Source organism: Xyrauchen texanus, chromosome 33 (genome assembly GCF_025860055.1).
Source record: "Xyrauchen texanus isolate HMW12.3.18 chromosome 33, RBS_HiC_50CHRs, whole genome shotgun sequence".
Lineage (NCBI taxonomy): Eukaryota > Metazoa > Chordata > Actinopteri > Cypriniformes > Catostomidae > Xyrauchen > Xyrauchen texanus.
Window position 1 is genome coordinate 24,954,673 of NC_068308.1, and position 17,028 is coordinate 24,971,700.

At 39.0% G+C, this 17,028-nt stretch overlaps 1 protein-coding gene across 2 annotated transcripts; it reads left to right on the forward strand.

The window, feature by feature from the left end:
• The first annotated feature begins 1,781 nt into the window (after positions 1-1,781).
• Positions 1,782-16,475, forward strand: LOC127627063 (next to BRCA1 gene 1 protein-like). 2 transcript variants are annotated; one of them, XM_052103281.1, is made up of 21 exons: positions 1,782-1,994; positions 2,424-2,486; positions 2,622-2,640; positions 2,753-2,775; positions 2,927-3,109; positions 3,345-3,425; positions 3,626-3,936; positions 7,593-7,712; positions 8,136-8,387; positions 8,635-8,794; positions 8,927-9,175; positions 9,307-9,417; positions 9,503-9,578; positions 9,686-9,778; positions 11,509-11,685; positions 11,864-11,974; positions 12,430-12,886; positions 12,974-13,056; positions 14,747-14,810; positions 15,194-15,296; positions 15,603-16,475. In XM_052103281.1, the coding sequence occupies exons 1-21, from the start codon at positions 1,893-1,895 to the stop codon at positions 15,780-15,782; spliced, it is 3,018 nt and encodes a 1,005-aa protein (XP_051959241.1). In that variant the 5' UTR covers positions 1,782-1,892; the 3' UTR covers positions 15,783-16,475. The 2 variants fall into 2 exon arrangements, with proteins under 2 accessions (XP_051959241.1, XP_051959242.1); XM_052103282.1 differs by having other exon boundaries at positions 3,348-3,425.
• The last annotated feature ends 553 nt before the right edge of the window (positions 16,476-17,028 follow it).

Genomic DNA, 17,028 nt, shown 5'->3' on the forward strand with positions numbered 1-17,028 from the left:
AGAGAAACCAACAAAATATCTCTTATATAGTGGCCCATTTCAGCTAAAACATAGTGGCCCATTTAAGCTGATTGGGGTTTGCTAAAATGGGCAACTAAATAGTCCTTTTCATCAAATAATTAGGTTTTTTTGCAAATCATAGATTTTTTTTTTTTAAAATAAAGATCATCATTACATTATTAATGATACATTAAATTTAGCTATTCAATAGTTGCTTATGAATATACACAGTAAACCTTATATTTTTAAAGGTGCAGTTAGCATGCCAGTACACTAATCCTATGTTTTTCCAATCCAGCTTCTGCTAAATGATTTGTCTACCTTAGACAACCTTAAATAACTCAGACAAATGAAATCAACTACATGTCAAATACTATTGTTGCAGCTGTTTAAAACTGTTGTGATTGGACATTGAAATGTAAAGGAATGTTCCAGGTTCAATACAAGCTAAAGGAATAATTCACCCAAAAATGAAAATTATTCACTTACCCTGGCACCATCCCAGATGTGTATGACTGTCTTTCTTAAGCAGAACACAAAAGAAGGTTTTTAGAAGAAGATAGAGCTCTGTCAGTTCCTTATAATGAAAGCAAACAGGTGCCAGCAATTTGACGGCCCAAAAGTCACATTTAGGCAGCATAAAAGTAATCCACGGACTCCAGTCGATCAATCAATAACTTCTGAAGCAAATCACTAAGTTTGTGTAAAAATGTAATAAATAATAAAAATTGTATTAACTTTAAAAAGCGAATCCCGCCAACAGCTGATGTGAGTTCACATGAGAATTTGGAAGTGGCGCTTATTTACATCTATCGATTTGCTTCATAAGACATTCATTGATTGTCTGGAGTTGTGTGGATTACCTGTATGCTGCTTAAATATGACTTATGGACCTTAAAAGGCTAGCACCCATGTAGTTCCATTATAAGGACCATATACATTTATGGTTTTAGTGTTAACTGCGTTATGTCCTCATTGCAAAAAAATAATAATAATAAAAAAATTTAAATAAAAATTAATTGGATATAACTTTACACAGAAAATGTTAGTAAGTGAATTTATCACACCAGGAACGACTCAAAATAAATGTTTATGGTAAGGAACATTATGCCACAATGATGTTGACTGAGCATAACTCGCATTGGGACCCAGAATAACACTTGAAAGTACCATGGCACTCCAGCCTTATCTGCCCCATTTTCACTGATGGCCCACTTTAGCTGACATCACCCTATTTATTTATTGAAAATGAAACCAAGCCATATGAAAAAAATATTAATTTATTTAAAAACAAAACCTGTGTACCTGTGCTTCCTTTTAAAATATTTTTTTTTAATAATGTGCTGTCATCATATTTAATATTATTACACTTATTAACCATTTCCCCCAAATATACAGTATTTTATGTATGTATACGCATATACATACATGAGCATACAGCTCAGCAGGGGCGTCGGACTGGGGGGGTAAAGGGTACCGAGTACCCAGGGCCCGAGGCAGGGGGGGCCCCTTAGAAGTCAGTTTTCTATACATACATATTTGGTACGGGGGCCCAGCAAGATGGTTTGTACCCAGGGCCCAAAATTTGGTGCTACGCCCCTGCAGCTCAGCGTGTTTATTATTTTCTCTGTGAAAAAAATATTTCGTGGAATCACGATATAAGCACTTGCAAGACATCATAAAATACTTTCAACATCCGTGTTCAACCCTTAATATAAAAAGTTAATATTTAAGTTCCGATGGAAATGTGAGACACTTCCTGTCACATGGGTTGGGGGCGTGTACGAATCCAGCGATGTAAACAAGAACGCGAAAGACAAGTCTCACAGTGTTGACACCAGCACGGTTATTCAGAGCAGCACATCCTCGCATCAAACTGCTGCCGTACAGTCATGAACCTCCCCGTCACTGTCAAAGTGAACTTCAGGGGCAACGTCAAGAAATTTCCCGTCTTGGACACGAACAAAGCACAGTGGGAGACTGCGGAGGCCTGGGTAAGGAGTCATTAAGCCTTGCTCGGTGACGTTGATGTGGGGACGTTTACATTTCTTGGTCCTGAAGGCCGTAGCCGAGGCCTACATAAACAAACCTGAACCTTAAACTTCAGTCAAAACACGCGATCCTATAATTGCAGATATGTTTAACATATATGTCAATTAGATAATTTATCTAAATTCCAGTGATGTATATACATTTCAACAAAATGTCATCATTTGATCTTGACCTTTCTGTTCGGCCATAACTCAGATGACAGCTTGTAAATAAAGCGTAGCGTTGGAAAATATTGTTTTTAACCTTACTGTATCTGCTGTATAGTCTGTAACGTTTTGGAGTCTATTATAAGTTTTCAACGTAATCTGCAGTTCTTGTTAGTGTTTGTTTACATGGTTAGCTGACATTAGTGTCTTTTTTATAACCTCTAGATTAAAACTACATTCGGGTTGAGTCATTTTCAAGTGAAATATTTTGACGAGGACAACGAGGAGGTAAACAATACGAATTTAATAATAGGTTGATATCATTTGAATTTATCATTATCACAAATAATGTAAGAGCATGGACACTATCAGTATAACTATTATGTTTCAAGGTACTTCTATTGACATTGTTGTCTTTTACAGGTTTGCATAAATATTCAAGGTTTGTAATAAAAGTAAATGGACAGTTTCACCAAATATGTCACAATTATGACCATTAATTATCATAATTAATATGTAACATTATTGGTTTTTTTTCTATGTAAACATCACAGATGAATACACAGAAGCTCTGAAGGTAAGAACATACAATGTTTATTTTTAGATAAGATAGTTTACTCCGATAAAGCCCAGTGCTTTCAGTTGGTGCTTTTGATTGTTGTCATCATCACGAGTAAATTATCCAGGCATTAAACAAGATGTTGTCATTCTTTAATCTACTCATTTAGAGTGCATTTAAGCAGGCCAATCAGCTACACGTGAATGTCTATAAGATGAAAGGCCAGGCAGAAGGTGGTGCAGTAAAGGCAGAGGTGAAGGAACTAAAAATAGATCCCAGACCTGCTCCGCCGTATCGAGCAAGAGTCAAGATGGCAGATAAGGAGACCCAGGTGACTCCCGAGCGGGACTCGGTAAGCAGTTTGCAATCTTGAAAATGTAACAGAAAAATCAAGTTGTCTGTTATTGCAAATATTTTATGATTAATTATTTTAACTGTTTTGACAATATAACTGAAACCCCAGTCATCCTCAAGTTGTTTATTATTTAAAGCATATTTTGTTATATACAATTTTGGGAGTAATTCTGGGCTGGGTCTTTTGCATACTGAGACAGTTTAAGAATGAGAACCTGTTTCTCCTATATAAGCAGGTTGTGGCCAAGGAAAACAAAGGGATGAAAACCGAGGAGGAAGCAGTGCCCGCATGGTTCAAATCCTACATGGACAGGGTACTGTACTTTAAAAATTAGGATATGAAGCTCTTTTTATTTAGAGTTTGTTTTAGATTGTTTTGGGAAAAGAATTGCAATTTCTCTGATATCACATATTACAAACCTGAGAAACAAGCATGTCTTATTTAATATGTTTGTTTTCTTGAATTTGGTACAAATTGTTGTTGTTTCAAAATTGTTCTCTATCCACTTTTCAGTTCAAAGACCAAGTGGTTCGGGAGGTGGTCGACAGAATGTGTAGTGAGTTTTCTGGCCAGTGTTGCACACACAGAGCCACAGATCTTCCAGCTGAGGAGCCAAGCACCTCTGGCACTCAGAAACCTACTAGCTCCACAACACAAAGGACCTCTAGCTCCACAACACAAAGGACCTCTAGCTCCACAACACAAAGGACCTCTAACTCCACAACACAAAAGGCCTCTAGCTCCACAACACTAAAAGCCTCTAGCTCAACTCCAAATTGCAGTAGCTGCAAAGGACCAGCCACTGGGGGAGGATACCAGTGCAGGTGAGAATGTCCTGTTTTAGAAATCTTGCTGAGACACCTGTTGACTGTTTAATGTGTCAGCTTATCTCAAGGATATTTAAACAACACACACTGTTTTTAACAGTGGTTCCCAAACTTTTTTCTTGAAGCCCCTTTCTGAAAAATAAGAACTCTATATTTGTGTGTGTATATATATATCAGTATCTCACAAAAGTGAGTACACCCCTCACATTTTTGTAAATATTTGATTATATCTTTTCATGTGACAACACTGAAGAAATGACACTTTGCTACAATGTAAAGTAGTGAGTGTACAGCTTGTATAACAGTGTAAATTTGCTGTCGCCTCAAAATAACTCAGCACACAGCCATTCATGTCTAAACTGCTGGCAACAAAAGTGAGTACACCCTTAAGTGAAAATGTCCAAATTGGGCCAAAGTGTCAATATTTTGTGTGGCCACCATTATTTTCCAGCACTGCTTTAACCCTCTTGGGCATCACGTTGACACTGGAGTCCTCTTCCGCTCCTCCATGACGACATCACAGAGCTGGTGAATGTTAGAGACTTTGTGCTCCTCCACCTTCCGTTTGAGGATGCCCCACAGATGCTCAGTAGGGTTTAGGTCTGGAGACATGCTTGGCCAGTCCATCACCTTCACCCTCAGCTTCTTTAGCAAGGCATTGATTGTCTTGGAGGTGTGTTTGGGGTCGTTATAATGCTGGAATACTGCCCTGCGGCCCAGTCTCTGAAGGGAAGAGATCATGCTCTGCTTCAGTATGTCACAGTACATGTTGGCATTCATGGTTCCCTCAATGAACTGTAGCTCCCCAGTGCCGGCAGCACTCATGCAGCCCCAGACCATGACACTCCCACCACCATGCTTGACTGTAGGCAAGACACACTTGTCTTTGTACTCCTCACCTGGTTTCCGCCACACACGCTTGACACCATCTGAACCAAATAAGTTTATCTTGGTCTCATCAGACCACAGGACATGGTTCCAGTAATCCATGTCCTTAGTCTGCTTGTCTTCCACAAACTGTTTGCAGGCTTTCTTGTGCATCATCTTTAGAAGAGGCTTTCTTCTGGGATGATAGCCATGCAGACCAATTTGATGCAGTGTGCGGCATATGGTCTGAGGACTGACCCCCCCCCCTTCAACCTCTGCAGCAATGCTGGCAGCACTCGTACGTTTATTTCCCAAAGAGAACCTCTGGATATGACGCTGAGCACGTGCACTTAATTTCTTTGGTCGACCATGGCGAGGCCTGTTCTGAGTGGTACCTGTCCTGTTAAACCGATGTATGGTCTTGGCCACTGTGCTGCTGCTCAGTGTCAGTTTCACTGGCTTATTGGGCCCAATTTGGAAATTTCACTTAGGGGTGTACTCACTTTTGTTGCCAACGGTTTAGACATTAATGATGTCTAAAAACCATGTGGTTTTACCGTAAGGGTACAACGCCGCATCCAGCCCTTAAAATCACCACTTGCAAGGTGGCTATTCTAGAACAAGTCACTGCATATAAATACTTGGGCATCTGGTTGGAAACTTCACTTTCTTTCTCCATCCACATATCAAAGCTGCAATCTAAGGTCAAGGCCAAGCTTGGTTTCCTTTACAGAAACCGCTCTTCCTTCACCACTTCTTACAAACTTACTCTAATTCAAATGACCATTCTACCCATGTTAGACTATGGAGACACTATATACAGGGTTGCTTGCAAGTCCACTCTATCAACTCTTGACACTTTTTACCATTCCGCTATCAGGTTTGCCATAAATGCTCCTTTCAATACACACCACTGCGCTTTATATTCATCTGTCAACTGGCCCTCCCTTCACAATCGGTACAAAATTCACTGGTTCACTTTCATTTACAAGACCCTTCTCGGCCGCTCACACCCTTACTTGGGTCACCTGCTGCAGCCGAAGCCTGTCACATACAACACCCGGTCCTCACTTCGTCTTCAATTACATATTCCCAAAACTAACTCTGCCTTTGGTCTTGCTTCTTTTGAATCTGCTGCCGCTCGTGACTGGAATGCCCTGCAAAATATTCTCAAACTAGATGCACTAATTTCAATTTCATCTTTTAAAACTATTATCTCATCCTTGTTCACGGACACATGCAGTTTCTTCTCTACATAATCATTTTGTGTTGTCTACTGTGTTATTTTAAATTGTATTTATTTTTATTGTTAACCTGTATGTATTTCTAATGTACTGTATTTATTTTAGCCCCATTACCTTTCCCTAAGTGGTTATTCCACTTGACAGGCCGCCATTGTAAATAAGAACTTGTTCTTAATGACTTGCCTGTAAAAATAAAGAAGAAGAAAAAAAAAAAAAGAAAATGGCTGTGTTGAGTTATTTTGAGGGGACAGCAAATTTACACTGTTATACAAGCTGTACACTCACTACTTTACATTGTAGCAAAAATGTGAGGGGTGTACTCTTTTGTGAGATACTGTGTGTGTGTGTGTGTGTGTGTGTATATATATATATATACCGATAAATAGATAATGTCTTACAAATGTGTTATTTAGTTATTGCTGATGTAATTTACTTGGTGCAATTTCTTCTCTCTATGTGCTTTGTGGCACAACATATGCAGAAAGGAAAGCTTGATGTAGTCAGCAACAGTAACTAAGGGAAGTGGGCCTTAGGTCTCCTCTCTCTGCAGTTATAAAGGAATAGTTCACCATAAAAATAACATTCTCACATAATTTATCTTGAGTGGTGGTGGCGTAGTGGCTAAAGCACAGGGCTGTTAATCAGAAGGTCCTTGGTTCGAACCCCACGGCCAACACCATTGTGCCCTTGAGCAAGGCACTTAACTCCAGGTTGCTCTGGGGGGATTGTCCCTGTAATAATTGCACTGTAAGTTGCTTTGGATAAAAGCGTCTGCCAAATGCATAAATGTAAATTTACTCACCATCATCCCATCCAAGATGCATATGACTTTCTTTCTTCTGCAGAACATAAACACAGATTTTTGGAAGAATATCTCAGCTCTGTTTATCCATGCAAATCTAGTGAAAGGTGACCAGACATTTCAAGCTCTAGAAATCACATAAAGGCAGCATAGAAGTAATCGAAATGACTCCAGTGGTTAAATCTATTTTCACATTAAGTAAAGTTGGAGATTTATAGGAAAAAAATGTATTGATCTGAGTCATATGGATTACTTTTATACTGCCGTCATGTAATTTTTGGATCTTGAAAGGTCTGGTCACCTTTCACTTGCATTGTATGGACCAATAGAGCTGTAAAAGATAGAAAGTCATACACATCTGGGATGGCATGAGGGCGAGTAACCGATGAGAGAATGTTCATTCTTTGGTAAACTATCACTTTAAGGGGTTTAGCAATTTTGCAGTGTGTGGTTATGAAGTTGCAGAAATTCCATGCATGTTTAAGAGCCATTACAAAGAAACTTGGCAAAAGCACTTGCAAAGATGCTCTGGTCTGTAAAGCAACATTTAATGAGGTTTTGCAACAGTTGCCATGGTGTCAGGGTCTTTGGACATTTTTTGAATTTTAATGTTGAGATGTTGCTTCTGTCATGTTGAGTTAGACTAGGATGCTGACATGCTGTTTTATTGGTATAGCACATTCTATATATCTTTTGATATCAATGAGATAATTTTGTTTATAAGTCTCTTTTATGTGCAGTGTTTGTCCATCTTGCATCTTATGTGAGCCGTGTAGTCATAAACATGATCCCAGCCACAACCTGAAGAGAACAAGGACTCCTTTGTCTGTCCCCGAACGTGGAGTTACTCCAGAACCCAGGCAAGCAAAAATAAACACTTTGTGCTCAAAATGTACTCTGAACTGCATTGATAGCATTACTGATGGCACTTCTTCAATAGCCAGAATTTTGTCTTCTATATTAGTTCTCAACTGGCGTAGCTTCAGGAATCAGATTGTTTACATTGGACATCAAGTGGCGACCCAACACAGTACCAATATTGTTTATCGTACAAAAGTATAAAATTAACCCTAAAATAAAACATTGATATGTATTAGTATTACCATGAGCTGTATAGGCATAACAATATACTAAAACCTTTATTTGGGTTGACACTAGTTTAGGGCCACTGTTGTACATAAATTAAATGGTTGTTATCTCTGGTTTATAATCTGGAATGTGTATTTGGCTTAATTACACTAGCCAAATAATTGTTTTATTAACTTCGTTTTTTTCTCACTTAGGTTTCTGAGGCGGGGTGACAGGACAGTGCGAAAGGCTGAGAGACAGCGGCTGAAGGCCGAAAGGAGGCAGTTGAAGGCAGAGGTGAAGGAGATAAAGAAGAAGCTGAGGTTGGAGAAGCGAGGTCTGCTGTGGAGTGGAACTTCCAATGGGACCAGCAGCTCATGCATCGCCCCCGCTCCTGTCCCGTCTCTAGGCCCAGGACCAGCCCCAGCTCCGTCCCTGTGCCCAGACCCTCAAACGTCCAGTCCAGAGTAAGGGCCACACTGAGAGGGGTCAGGGCTGGGTGACCTTTCTACCCAGCCCAGAACAATCATTTTCAAGATTATCACATTGTCTGTTATAGTTGAGTTATCGCGGGCAAGTGGATGGAACTACCTCAAAATACACCCGCTGCCTTTATGTATTACGTCCTTTTGTACTTTTTTTGATATGAGCTTCAAGGAAAAGACAGACGCTGAAACAAAGCTGTTCTGATGATCCTCTGTGCACTCAAACCAGGGGTTCCAAGGTCTTCTGCTCCACCTTGGTGCCCACAATGACTGCCTTGTTTCTGGATGAGAATCTACCTGATGGCACTTGTCTGGAGCCAGGCACCAAGTTCATCAAGTACTGGAAGATGAGGAACACTGGCAACATCAGCTGGACTTCTGATACCAAGGTACTTAAGACAAACAGATACACTTTGTAATTTGCTAGAGGTTATACATTGGAATTTGTTCCTTTTTGGATTGGTTGTACTCTTGGAAAAGTTTCCACACCTGTTGTGGGCATAATGTTGTTGTGTTTGTAGTTGATGTTTATGTGGGGCGATCTGACCCTGGGTTCATGGGAGCAAAAAGAGGTTGCAGTGCCCTTTCTGCAGCCGGGTCAGGTTGGTGTGGTGAGCGTGGCATTTGTGGCACCCCTGCTGGATGGTACCTACACATCTCACTGGCGCCTGGCACACTGTGGGATGCACTTTGGGCCCAGAGTGTGGTGTAGCATTTTAGTCGTGCCAAGCTCAGGGCAGAAACTCAAATCCCACTGCAGCAAAACACTGGTGAGTGAAGAGTAACTTTTAAACAACGCAAATGTTCCAATTCTGTTTCCTTTTTATGGGTAAAAGAACAGAATGTTAAAACAGTATAGAGTTCCTGAGGTAGTAATCAAATACATCATTGTTTTTTGTAGAGGACTGATCTCTGTCTAATGGGGAAAGGCACCAGAGACTGTAATGCTCAAGTGTCTACCAGCTCCTGGAGAGAATGCTACATCCCCTCTGTGGACTTACTAACAGCGCATGTATGTACTGCCAGGCACAACATCTCTTCGTTATGTTAGTTCATGTGACGTGTGCCCAACTAATGTCCAAAGTCTTGTTTTTCAGGATCTGTTGTCTTTTGAGTTGCTGGATATAAACATTGTGCAAGAACTGGAGAAAGTCCAAGCAAACCCTCCAGTTGGTAAGGCCTCATTCTAGGAACAATTATGTAATAAATCCTCAGAGTCTGTTCTGTTATATGAATAATTAGTTGGGCCTAATTTTTAAATCATTTTGTAATCTCTTAAGATATGACCCACTGTGTATCTCCACCTCCTCATCATGGATCCTTGTTTGGAAAGCATGGAAAGGGACTAGGCAAAGTTGAGGCTGGACATTCAGGTGGGAAAAAAACTCAAGGTTAGAGCATCTAAGCATCTTAATCTGGAATTGTCACTGAATATCACCAATATATGGGATCTACTGATTTGTACGTATTATAGTTATTGCTGTACATCTGCATGCTTCTGCAGAGAGAAGCCAGGAGGGACACATTCAAAAACTGCAACAGATGCAAATGGACACAATTTTATATATATATATATATATATATATATATATATATATATATATATATATATTATACACTGCTGTTCTAAAGTTTGGGATCACTTGACTGAAAAGTTCTTAAAAATCCTAAAAACCTTTGGATCTGAAGGTGTATGCTTAAATGTTTGAAATTAGTTTTGAAGACAAAAATATAATTGTGCCACCATATTAATTTATTTAATTACAAAACAATTTTTTTTTTTTTTTAAAAATGGATGATTTGGACCGAATAATAAAGAAAAAGAAGCTAATAAGTGCCCAGTGCCCATCTCCTTCAATACTATTTTAAAAGCATCCCAGGGTGATACCTCATGAAGTTGGTTGAGAAAATGTCTGCAAATTCTAGACTACTTTGAAGATCCTAAAATATAACATAGTTTTGATTTATTTTTGAATATTTATAGTCACAACATAATTCATAGTTCGATCATCATTTAAAAAAGCATTTATTGCTAAAATGGTCAATGATGTGGTAAGGGACCATCTGATTAAATTTCTTGGTATTATTCATCTTCAGTGTGGAATTACTGACAATACTTCGGCTCCCTATATGCAAATTACTCAGTCTGCGTAGTGCATCTACTCCCTACGGGGTCACCATCTTACCCTAGGGGGGGCACCAGAAACTCATACCAAGATGTGGGTGAAAAACAGATCAGCATTTAAGTCCTTTTTTACTATCAATTCTCAGTTCACTTTCACATTCTTCTTTTGTTTTTGGTAATTCGCATTATTCTTGCATATTGCACCTACTAGGCATGGAGGAGAATTTATAGGAAAAAGGGCTTAAATATTGATCCTCACCCACACCTATCATTCTGAAGATATAGAGTTAACCACTGATCTATCCCTATAAGTCCCCAAAACTTTGAGGCCACTGTAGATATTTTATGTGAATATCATAGAAGTGGTGGTGGTGGTGTAGTGGTCTAAACCACATAACTGGTAATCAGAAGGTTGCTGGTTCGATCCCCACAGCCACCACCATTGTGTCCTTGAGCAAGGCACTTAACTCCAGGTTGCTCCGGGGGGGGATTATCCCTGTAATAAGGGCTCTGTAAGTCGCTTTGGATAAAAGCGTCTGCCAAATGCATAAATGTAAATTAATATCAGCACAAGTTTCTTTAGAACTTCACATCAGTGAATAGTAATGGGTGGTTGAAAATGAAACTGTGACTATGGCCGGAATTATTCTTGCTGCATCTGCACAGGCGCAAGGGTGTGTGCACCAACGATCTGGAATAAAAACACATTCATAACTAGGCATGTCACAGGGCACAACTAAGAGGCTGATGGGCTGGACGCCACCCGCGGGATGCTTTTTGAGTACATTGATTCTTTTTTTTTTTGTGCTTTCTGTATTATAATTCTCTTCTAAAACATAGAAAAGCAGAGACAATGTACTTGGAGTATAAAGGACTTCAGTTTTGTTTTACAACCAGATTTTTAGATGTTGTGGATGATATGCGAAAGAGTAGAGCAAGGATACTGTTTTAGTGAATTTGTGGCTTGTTCTCTGTTAGTGTTACAGCCTCACAGACCGAATGAGCCTCTGGAAATTCTAACCAATGAGGAAGGAGATGAAGACATCAGCGGGACACAGTTTGTGTGCGAGACTGTGATCCGTTCTCTCACTCTGGAGGAGGAACCAGAACGCAAGCCTAAAGGCAAGGTTCGGCCTAAACTGAGCAGGCCTGATGGTGAGACTCGAGTTTAAGTCAGTATTCTGGATGGGACTATCTGTTTTCCCAACCAAAGGCAGATGTTGAGGAAATGTTTGAAAACAGAAATTACACACTACCACACTTTTTTTTTTACATGATCTGTTATCTATTTATGTTTTGAAAGAGTGACCAGTGGCTCTCAATTATTTTGCAGTTCATGACCTTGCTCGCTTTCAGGAGAGATCTTTGCTGGCGAAGAATGACAGACATTTGGCTCCAGCCCCTTTGCCAAAACCATTCATTAAAGAAGAGCCGATCATGCCAGGTGATGCACTGTTCAACAGCAATTTGGTAACACTTTACAATAAGGTTCCATTTGTTAACATTAGTTAATGTATTAGGTGTCATGAACTAACAGTGAACTATATATTTGTTTTACAGCATTTCATAATATTTGTTAATGTTAGTAAAAATGTATTACTGTATGTTGGAATTAACATTAACCAATGTAAAAGTATTGTTCATTGTTAGTTCATTTTAACTAATGTTGTTAACTCATTTTAACAAATATAACCTTATTGTAAAAGGTTACCATCATTTGAAATAATTTTTTGTGCATTCTCTACCTTGTTATTTTTTATATCACTATTAGGTGAACAGACATGCCGAATCTGCTGAAATAACTGCAAATTAGGCATGCCCTTGAGCTTGCCAACTTAAATCTGCATTCTCTTCTGTTAAGCTGTATCTTTCAGTTCACATATGTGATTATTCCTATAGTCTTTTCAGAGGCACTGATTGACTCAAATGAAAACCTCTACACCGACCCAGCTGTGCAGGAGGAGAATGAAGAGGAAGTGCAGAATAGGGGTCGCGAAAATGATCAAGAAGAAGCAGGAGAGTGGGATGAGGTGAGCAGCCAGGTGTCCTCTGCCTCATCAGAGGACTACATTGTCATCCTGCCTGACTGCTTCGATACTTCCAGGCCCCTAGGAGAATCGATGTATAGCTCAGCAATGTCCCAGGCTGCAGTCCCCCTCACCAACGAGCCAGATGCAATGCAGATCCTGAGCACTGCTGAAGGAGAGCCCAAGGAACCTAGCCCAGTTCCAGCTCTTCAAAACAGCCTGAACAGAATGCTCTGCACCTCACAGATACTAGATACCCCCGCTCTAATTCAAGAGATGGTACCTCCACCCATAACTCTGTCTCCAGCACCATCTCTTCGAACCCACAGGTAAAAAAAAAAAAGAGAACTCTCTAATTGATAAATAAAATATTATGCATTCACTGTCATTTCATTGTAATCATGATTCTTTTTCAGATCAGTGAGACCTCATTATCTTGAGTTAGGACCAGAGGCCTCTGAGGAGAACACATCATGCCAACATGAGGATGACTCAAGTGGTGAGACTTCTGCAAGGCTTTGTATCATTTGTGGAAAAATGTATAGAAGAATATTTTAAAATAGCTCATAAAAGGTGCTGTTATAATAGATGGATTAAATTGGGTGATCAGTAAGACTGTATTTGATATTTTAACTGCCTATTACATGCATTATGTAAGCACATAAACACTTAATGGGTAGAAAGTATTTAGTAACTGATATAATGAAAATTACATATGATTACCAATAGTCCAAAATTCACTATAATGGCCAAATTCATGCTTTTTTCACTATATCCATATCCATTTGACTGTCACACAGTTTTGCTTCTAGGCAAAAACACAGTTTCACAATTCCTCATAACGTACAAATAATGTACATGACTGTTTTAAGGGGTCAGAACATACTCTTTTTAAATAATTGTATTTTCTTCTCTGAGGTCCACTGATAATGTTAGTAAAGTTGTTTTTTTGTTTTGTTTTTTTTTACCAAAACTTTTCGACCCTGTCTATGACGCTCTGTCTAAAACGCTTGGTGTTGGTCTAAGCCCCTCCTTAAAACTTCAACGTAAATGCTCACTGTTATGATTTACTAACATCGTGCAGCCCCTCAAGTATAGCCATTTTTGAAACTTAATTGGAAGAGAATGAAAAAGTGCCACAACATTATAAAACTAAATTTTATGGTTTACACACAACGCACAGTAGCACCATAATTTATCAAACAGTCATGATATTTGAATGAAATTGTTTACTTAAGGTTTTGCAATTGGGTCCCATAGTATTTTTAACCGCCCCATTATTCAATAACAGTTCCTTTGCAAAGCTTGAATCATATTATCACAAGCAATCCACCTTGAAATGAGCCGGGAAAAAATGCACATACATAGTCCAAAGCACGGTGAATAGATGCACACACATACAGTATCACACCAGAAATGGTCAAAGATGTCCATCTAGTGCATGAATACTTACACCAACAATTAAAAATAGCACAGATGGGTGCGAGAAGGCATCCAGGATGCGTTTGTGCTCAAAACAGCAAGACCCAGAGTAGCTGATGAAATAAAATGGTTTCTTCTTTTCAGAGTTGAAATTTGACACCACGTCTTTTAAAAAGATACATGATAATGGTCAAAGACATCTGTCTAGTGCATATTTATATACAAAAATAATACAAAATAGTCTCTCTCTGTTTACGAACTGAAGCACCAGTGGGTGGGGCCAAGGTTGCGATGATTTAAAATAGGCGTTGATGCTGTTGCTGTAGAGGTGTTCATGAATTAATTAATCCATTAGTGAAATAGGGAAGTTTTGGAAGTAGATAACGAGGCGTCTTTCAGCTTGGTATGAATAAATGCTTTTATTGCATTGGGAAGTTTTGAAATTTATAGTATGTTTTATAAAAGAATGACTTCTTATATGTCAAAATATCAAGGAAATTAGATTCCTCTTGACATGACCCCTTTCAAATGAAATGCTTGTTTGAGGGCAGTTCTCCAAATATGCATCTGCTACACAATGTATATGCCAGAAGAAGAAACAAATAACCACCAGGATGTAGTGTGACCAATAATTATTATCTTGCCATCTAAAATGCATCATGTGCTTGCAAAGTAAACACAATGGGTATGTTCCCCTGAGGCAACAGAAGCACAAGCATATTTGTAGTTTGAGCTATCCTAAAAGTTTTGTCTTTGCTTTGTCCCAGAGTGCAGATCAGCTCATTTAGAGGCCCCTGTTAGTGCCTTTGCCTGCAGCTCCCAGGATCTCAGGTAAAGCCATACAGTGAGGTCATATCTCTGAAGTCCTTTACTAGTCACACATGTGTTAAAGATTTGTCGCATCATAATGTTTCAGTAAAGTGAAAATGATCATGTTTTGAAATGTCATAAATGTAGTATAAATTCAAGTGCAATTGCAGAGGAAATGGCTGTGCTGACAATGCTTTCCTGTGGTCGACCACACATTTTCTCTGTCATAATACAGCCAACATAAATTGCACACTATTTAGCACACACCAGTCTTTAACAATAGAGCCAATCACATTCACTTTTAGCTATCTAACTCAGTCTTGTTTCATAACTGTTAAAGATCTCTCCCGTCATCCTGTTTTGCTACCAGAGAACTCCTTTGACATGATTTTAAACTTTTGCAGGGTGAATCATGGTGGTTTGACAGAGGGCCTGGTGAAGGGAGCACTCTCTGTGGCTGCCTCTGCTTATAAAGCACTTTTCACAGGCCAGAGCACACCTGCGCAGGTGTTATATTTTTTCTCACTAGTGCACGACACTCCTTGTAGAATTAGATTTTAGACATAATCTTCACAGAACTATATTTACTAACAATGCAAAAAATGTTAATGAGGGAAAAATTAACGAGTGCATCTTTAACAAGAAAGTAAACAGACTGCATCACAGTTTTGCAGAAAGCAATTGCATGCAAAGTGGTTGTTTTATATAATAAATAATGCATCATGATTGTTGCACAATGCATTGTGTGTAGTCTGGATTTCCTGCATTCTTTGTTATCATACTAATACTAATATTGGTTTGGTTCTCTCTCAGCCACCTGCTGTTGACCCAGCCTGTGGGGAAGCCTCCATGATGGCTGTATTGCAGGAGATGGGTTTCAGTAACCAGCCACTTAATCAGAGGTTGCTAAGGAAGCATCATTACAATTTGCTTGATGTGGTCAGCGAGCTGGTGCAGTTGACTGACAGTGAATGGCACATCTCAAGACACTAGGAAGCACTGTGGTACCCTTAATGACCACAATATGGAAATCACTTCATGCTACAGGATTCTCTGCAAAAGAGGAGTGGGGAGTGTTAAATGACCTTTATGTGCTTTGTTAGAGACTCTTGAAAAAGAGAACTGTCACACAACTGACAATAGCTGCAATGACGCAATTACTTGATTGTATAATTTTAGTTTTATGTTTATAGGACATTATGAATGGGAAAACAATATATGGTTTATTTAGCAGTCTTCATGCTATCTGTGTATGTGCCCAACTAACACATATAGACTGCCATTCAGGTATATTTTGTTTTGCTTGATAAGACACAAGCACTCATTTGTCGACAATGTCCTGAGGGTTGCAGTTTGTTTGAACACATTTGCCTCTTGGAGGAAAGATAAGCAAGGAATGCCTGTGTTGATTTTGTTAATTGTCACAGTAACCTCTATATTTGTACATCTTATTATCAATCACACTAATTCATATAATGCTACATTAAGGTGTTGGGCTACCAAAGTAATAGGAATGTGCAATGAGTTTTTCAGTCATGCTTAACACGGCCAGAGGTCAAAGTTTTTGCTAGGTACCAATTTTGGTCATCTTGATCATTTTCTTGTACTGCCTATGGCTTTTGGTGTCAAACACAGTGAATAAAAACATTCCATATTAACAGTTGTTGGAAGGGATTGCGTGTGGAATTACTTTCATCATGTGACTAGATATGCAAGTTTACAAGAGCTATTTTTACCAAATCATCAGCTTTCGTCTAGATTGCCCCAATCAGCAGAACTGCTTTTGGTTAATGTACACACATAGGAATTGCTGAAACGGTGGAATGTTCTAAAGGTTAAAAAAGTTATTCCTTTAGCCAGCTTCCTCTTAAGTGCACAGGAACTGTGCACAGATTCCCAACCCCCATGTTTTCCTTGTTTCTTGCAATTTATGAAAATAAAATAGTTTTAGTAGATGTCACATTATTGAAATAATGTATTTTGGGGAAGAAAATATATATAGCTGAAACTTTCCTAACAAAACAAATTTAAATACAATAAATTCAAAGTTGACCATTCCGGCTAAGCATAAACTGGATAAAAATAACCATATGGGGTTCAACTAAATGTATTGCCCACAATTTGTAGTTTTTGACAAGAACGAGATGTTCTCGAGATTTGTTTTCCACAACTGGCCTGTTAAAATTGTGTATTCAGATTCAACCAGTCAAAAAGGCTGCAATATCGCTTATGACCACAA

What these genes read in the sequence shown, in the direction of transcription:
- LOC127627063 (XM_052103281.1), top strand. Translation starts at nt 1,893, where the DNA reads ATGAACCTCCCCGTCACTGTCAAAGTGAACTTCAGGGGCAACGTCAAG. An exon ending in GCTGGACTTCTGATACCAAG is followed by an intron (nt 8,795 to 8,926) that starts GTACTTAAGACA and finishes TTGTGTTTGTAG; the next exon opens with TTGATGTTTATGTGGGGCGA. An exon ending in CCCACTGCAGCAAAACACTG is followed by an intron (nt 9,176 to 9,306) that starts GTGAGTGAAGAG and finishes TGTTTTTTGTAG; the next exon opens with AGGACTGATCTCTGTCTAAT.